General features: G+C 36.7%; 1 protein-coding gene across 4 annotated transcripts; it reads right to left on the bottom strand.

The window, feature by feature from the left end:
* Window positions 1-227: 227 nt before the first annotated feature.
* LOC148040627 (alpha-dioxygenase PIOX-like) lies at window positions 228-5667 on the bottom strand. Of its 4 annotated transcripts, XM_087701409.1 has the most exons (10): window positions 5299-5662; window positions 4441-4743; window positions 3651-3800; window positions 3298-3437; window positions 2853-3066; window positions 2587-2732; window positions 2083-2316; window positions 1695-1897; window positions 939-1182; window positions 228-537 (listed from the first exon to the last, which is right to left on the bottom strand). In XM_087701409.1, exons 1-10 carry the CDS (start codon window positions 5398-5400, stop codon window positions 312-314), a joined length of 1962 nt encoding a protein of 653 aa, XP_087557535.1. In that variant the 5' UTR covers window positions 5401-5662; the 3' UTR covers window positions 228-311. The 4 variants fall into 4 exon arrangements, with proteins under 4 accessions (XP_087557535.1, XP_087557556.1, XP_087557543.1 ...); XM_087701430.1 differs by lacking the exon at window positions 939-1182 and having other exon boundaries at window positions 5299-5667; XM_087701417.1 differs by lacking the exon at window positions 2083-2316 and having other exon boundaries at window positions 5299-5666.
* Between the last annotated feature and the right edge of the window lie 657 nt (window positions 5668-6324).

Raw genomic sequence — 6324 nt, 5'->3', positions numbered from 1 at the left:
TTGAAAATACCAACGTGTGGGAATAAAACACTATTCTTATGTGAGGAAGCGACCAAAAGTTCTTGTATTGAAAAATTGTGGTAAAAATATGATCACATGAGAGAAATTATCTCGTGTATATACACATGACGTGGACGATTGGTAGAATATTTTCACATGAGGGAATTGTTTTGAGAACCTTTTGTATCACATTAGAATCTTTTCATACCTTCCTTATTTCACATAAGTGAATTACATTTAGCTTTATTCATATTATAAAAGCTCAAAATTTTATATCAAGTATGGTCAAAATCTATGTTGGTCACGAATACTTAAGGTATTCTTAAGTAGATTGGGATCGGGTTACAAGACTTTGGTTTTGCCTTCCATACAGAGAATGCACTAATGCCCGGATTCAACCAATTCTTCACTATTTGTTGATGGTGACGAATAAGGACGTCCTTTAATCCCTCAGTGTTGTTGATCCATGCCAATCCCTCTTTTGTGTAGACTTTCTCATTAAAATCACTTGTGAAGAACCTATCTGCCTCCAATCGCCTGGATTGTTACATGCCACAAATTTAACATAATCAAGTAGAACAAAACATTACTTCAACAAATGTTAAGTGAATATTGATACAACACAATCAAACAAGAAAATAAGCATAACATTACTACTAAATATTGGCTAGAGAATATTAAAACAACACAATAAGATCAACACCACCATAGCATCATAGTAGTGTAATAGTTTCTCAAAAGATTTCTACAACATAAGAAGAAAAGAAGTATCAAAATAGTGCAAACTCTTGTGACTAATGGATGAATGCTTCAATGAGCACCAGATTAGTGTCATATTTTGGTTGAATATTCCTAGAACACAATCAAATAAGAAAATAAACATCACATTAGTTACTCCATAGTAATGCTTTGTCCTCTTTATATCTAAGAAGCCTTACCTTGATGCCATTAGCAAGAAGATGATGAAGGCAGTTTCACTAATAGCATAGCCTGTAGGTTTCTTCTCAGCCATCATTCCAATTAGTAGGTCTAATTTCTCCACATCATTTCCATACACCTCTTGAAGGGTTTCTATGATGCTAGCATCATTAGTTAGATCCTCCCACTTTGATATTGGTATCAAAAGCAATCTTTTCCTGAACTCATTATATCTAGGCACACTTCTCTCTCGATCTCTATAAACTACACAAATGAAGATTAAAGGCATTGTTAGTTAGCCATTGAAGCATTATAATAACTCATATGAATTTCTAATTTACTATTGATACCTGAAAATAAATGAAGGGGTTTCCCCCAAGTATATCTCTATTTCATAGCATATGAAACATAATATTTTGGAAATTGTCAATTAGATGTTTCCATAAAATGAAGGACTTTTTGCAAAATATCTTTCATAATGACATTAAATTTGGCATTAGAAAAACAATGATGTGGAAATTGTAAGTTGGATGCTTGGATGAACTTTTCAAAGGTTGATAGTGTATTCTAGTTGAGAGATCAATTGTGAGGTTGCATGCTTGTTAGACCTTAAGATGGATAACATTTGATGAACGAAGTAACATAATAGCCTAATAGCCTTGTGCATTTATATTTTGGAACCTCTTAAAGGAAAAACTTTCCACATGCAATATATAGTTGAGGGACACTTGTTTCAAGAAAATAAATCACAACATGTTCTTCAATTAGCTACTTACTCTCTAGTGAGGGTAAGTCCACTTTGTCATGCCTATCTCGACCATCAACATCTTGTGGCACTAGACTTCTCAACCATATAGGATAGTTCCATAAAGTTAAAGCTCCACAAGCTTGGTGACCCATTGAAACTATCATTCTTTCATTTCCAATGCTAGCTAGTCCATCATGGGATTGAGAACCAACAAGTTGTGGCATGGCAATCCTAAAAACATTCACCATAAAAAAGCATGTGTTTGTTAATTCTTTCTTCATCGAAAGAAAATACCATTCATAGAAGTAGTATTCCCACATGCCATACATTCCACATGCATGCACACCATTTTTAGCTTTGGAGACCCATGAATGTGAAAAATAAAGGGTTAGAAAAGTTTTTTTCCAATAGCTTACTCCTTTAAAATAGGTGGAGTTTTCTCTTTGTTGCCTTCTTGTAGTTGTGTGATGTTCCTAACGGTAATAGAATCTGGCAATAGGGAGTGCATTCGGTATACTGAAACAAAATCTTCAGTAAGAGAATATGGTACTTTATGATTCTCAGGCTTTGGCATTCCCACATATCCACTTAAGATTTGACTTCCTGTATGTCCAAATGTCTCCTTGAATGTTTTACCAAGAATTCCATACCTATTAAAAGAACTTCGCTTATGAGTGACTAAGAAAGGGAATTTATATATTGTTCGTTAAACAATGATTGATGTTTATTCAGCATATTTTCCTCATCAATGCATATGAATGTATTAGACAGCTCATCACAAAAAATAGGGCATGCATACCTACTCATTAACAAAGTAAGATATTATGAAACATGTTGTAATTCTTTGCTTACTAGTCAATAAAAAATCATCGAAAAAGAAAGAAGAATTTATGGAATCAAAGCACTTGTTGATAATTTACCAATTGGCTCTCATTCCTACGTATAAGGTATCCATCTTGAGAAGCTCCACTGTCCAATCAATGGTATGGATCTTAGCAATTGTAGCCGATGTGACCAACCTTGCATGCGTGTAGAGTTGTTGGTCATCAAACTCTGGATGGCGTTGCTATTAAAATTGGTGGTGTATATTAGTTTGTTATCAAGGGTAAAAAGTTCAAGCCAAAAATTAGATATCAAAATGTTATAATGAAGTTCACCTCCACACTTCAAGCATATTTCAAGGTACCTTGAGCATGTCACAAATAGCATTGTGCTCTTTGATGAATAATGATTGGAGAACTGTCATCCCAGCCCAAGTGTTTCGTACATCACCAGAAATAGGTAAGCCTTCTTTGTCATGCTCTAAAAGGCCATCCTCAGCTAGTTTGAGTTTGCCATCTCTAAAGGTACGCACACGATGTGATGTTGTAGAGTTATTACCATAGATCACACTACCATCCCTATTTTGAAGTATTAGGAAATTAGAATACCTTCCTTTAGATGGTCTTTTTGTTTTAAGAAATTGCTCGTTGATCACTTACATTACATGAATTGTTACAAAAATGTCAAAAATATGCATTGCCTAGGTTTAACCCTCGACTAAAATCACATTTTTTCTACACTTAATACGTTGCTAATTGTAAGGTGAAATAAATAGTCTTAATGCACCATCTTTAAGCTTTAATACTAACCACCAAGGTGTTCTTCTATTACGGTAGCCGAATTGGATATCATTGCTATTATGTCCGGCTTGAAATTCCTTGGAGGCAAAGAGCTTGTATGAAGCCAATGGGCATGAGGAGAGAAGAGATTTTGGAGGTACCATCTCTACCTACATAACAATTCGGCCACTTGTAGTTTGAGGTCATAAATTCATGAATCTTACAACCAATGATTTGATGTAAAAGTTTTGCTTAGGAAAGTTTTAACACTATCAACTTTGTTCATTGTAATACTAAGTCTTTTTAGAGGATTTTGGAGAAAGTAAAATGTGCAAATATTGCACTGACATCTTACTCAAAAAAATTTGGCAATAGCATCTTACTTGCTTTGTGTCTTCAAGGTGATCCACCCAATCATGTATCATGAATTGAATCCATGTTGCGGCAAGCATGTTGAATTGTAAGCCTGTATCTACAAGCTGCTTACGAGCTAGAAGCTTGGAAGCTACAACAGTTGGATGCGGGTCAAGAACCTGTTTTACAAATTTCAATATACATTCAATGAACGTGTTGGCTTGGAAAGGTTTATTAATAAAGATACCATTCTTAGATAGTCTTTCCACATAGCACAGGGCTTGAAAGTTAGACGGCCTCATTATAATAACATAAGATGCATTGGTGTCATTGTAGATAGTAATATGGAAAATACTACCATATTTGGCATTTTTTCTCAATCAGGTGTTTGTGGAGTAGGGGACTTGTTCACAAGCATAACCATGTTGAAGCAAGGCTACAATTGACCAATGGCACAAAAAGGAGTTTGGTCAAACAAGCAAGATCTTATGAGTATACCTTTGGAGCTACAATGAACACCTCCACATTTGTCACAATTATAGATTTAATCTTGACACATTCAAGTTAGTATAAAGGACTAGTGGTTTCTATTTCATTGTGAAGATGATGACGATAATGATAGGGTGCATTCCCTTAGCCTTACAACATCATACAAATCCTAATGATAAATATAGCCATCCAATGTAATGACGATGATAAATATGTTAATGATGATGATGATGTTGATGTTGTTGTTGTTGCGATTTTCTTCATCATTGACAACATTGTTGTTTTTGTTGTTTTTGTTAGTGTTATTAAGAAACACATGAATTATGGTACCTCACTTGTTTGGTAGGAGGGAGGCACGTTGCGTCCAAAAAATGAGTATGACTCGCCTGCTTTTGGATTGGAGGGGTCCGTATGCCCACCATCAGAGGTTCGAAATTCTGGTGTATCAAGCATGGCAATTAGTTTATATTTGGGATGGCTAGCATGATCAAATTCTTGGTTGGAGCATCCTTCCTCTGGTACATCTAGTAAATTGTATCTTTGGTGAAGGCCCCTTCTAATTTCTAGATATGCCAACCCTAAGAAAACAGGCAATTTCCAAAACGAATAGTGCTTGTCCACCCAATGGATGATCTGGCACATGAAGCGTTTAAAGTAATTGGTTAGTCACATTCCTAATTACCGGTAGAACTATAATGGTTTCTACTTGCTGATGATGTATTCAAATCAAAGATAAATCGGAAAGAAGATTATTCAAAAGTATGTAGTATAACCTAGCTAATGAGGCTATGCAGTATAACATAGCTAACGAGGCTAATAGAGTGCCATAGTTACGACAATAGGGGATGGTGGATAAGTGAAAGTATCGAAATCAGATCAATGGTTAAGATTGGATTCAATTCAAGGTGGCTTGACAAAGTGTAAATGAGGAAAACGTCGAGACGATATGTAATCGTTTCTCCGTATCAATAAACTCTGAGTGGATATGGTGGATGGACAACGACGCCATGTTCACGGACATGGTATTGGAGCTGAGACGGAGTGGATATGGTGGATATGGCTCCACCATATCCACCACATCAACAATCTGTGAGTGTCTGATCATGTGAAGCAAGTTGCCAAATGATATCATTCAGTTGAAACGGCGCGCTGAAGCTCGTTTGTTGATGAAAATAGCGAGAGGCTTACTCTGAAGAGGAGCTTGTCCCTCGGAGTCATCTTGTGGTACAAGGGGTAGCGATGGGCAGGAAGGACGTCATGGCGAGTGTTAGAACTTGCGGAGTTTCCCATGTAGTGGACAGTGCGTGGATCGAACGAGAGAGAGAGAGAGAGAGAGAGAGAGAGAGAGAGAGAGAGATCTGTGGTGATCTGTGGTGATTGATAAGCTCGTCTATACAATGTGTAGCTGTGAGAGAGAGAGAGAGAGAGAGAGAGAGAGATATCTGTGGTGATTGCCAAGCTCGTCTATATAATGTGTAGCTGAGAGAGAGAGAGAGAGAGAGATCTGTGGTCATGATTGACAAGCTCGTCTATATGATGTCCCTGCGTGGGAGAGAGGGAAATCTTTCATTCACGTGATATGTGTGTGTATGTACGTGACATATATATGTGTGTGTACGTCTAGAGTGAGAGAGAAAGAAAGAGAGAGTGACATATATATGTGTGTACGTCTAGGGTTCCTGTCTTGTAAGCAAATTTGTTCTTTAATATAATACAATATCTTCCTGTGTCTAAGTAGGGTATCCTTGCAATAATTCAAGAAGGGTACCCTTGAGATTTTATAAAGTGTCACTCTTCTTTAGAAGGGTTATAATTTCCACTACAAGATATGGCCTTATATCGACATTAAAAGCGACGAAAATGTAAATAACAAAATTTGCCCCCGTCGTCGCAAAAAGCGTCGTTATTGGCGACGCCATAGAACATTCGGTATCAGCGTCGGTATCATAATGCGACGCTGATATCGATGCCAATAACGATGCTGATACCGACACCCTACGACGCCAATAACAACGCATGCAGTAGATTTGCGATGCTAATAGCGACGGTAACAAGAAAAAAAAAATTATGGCAGGGCAGTTTGTGCTATTATTTGGACCATACAAAATAGTTTCTGCACTGTGTACAATGCTCGTGTAAACAAAAACAAAGTATACTGAAATCATAACACTGATACATGAAATAAATACATAATCGCATAATGAAAGTGACTGG

This window comes from Lygodium microphyllum, chromosome 2 (genome assembly GCF_053477565.2).
Source record: "Lygodium microphyllum isolate KBCC chromosome 2, Lygodium_microphyllum_v1.1.10, whole genome shotgun sequence".
Classification (NCBI taxonomy): domain Eukaryota; kingdom Viridiplantae; phylum Streptophyta; class Polypodiopsida; order Schizaeales; family Lygodiaceae; genus Lygodium; species Lygodium microphyllum.
This window is presented reverse-complemented; position numbering and strand designations above follow the sequence as displayed.

Bases quoted from the DNA above. Each gene is read 5' to 3' on its own strand.
- LOC148040627 (XM_087701409.1), bottom strand. From the start codon at position 5,400: ATGGGAAACTCCGCAAGTTCTAACACTCGCCATGACGTCCTTCCTGCC. The intron at 1,898-2,082 runs GTAAGCTATTGG...GAATGTTTTTAG, and splicing joins ACTCCACCTATTTTAAAGGA to GATTGCCATGCCACAACTTG. The intron at 1,183-1,694 runs GTAAGTAGCTAA...TCATTTGTGTAG, and splicing joins GGACTTACCCTCACTAGAGA to TTTATAGAGATCGAGAGAGA.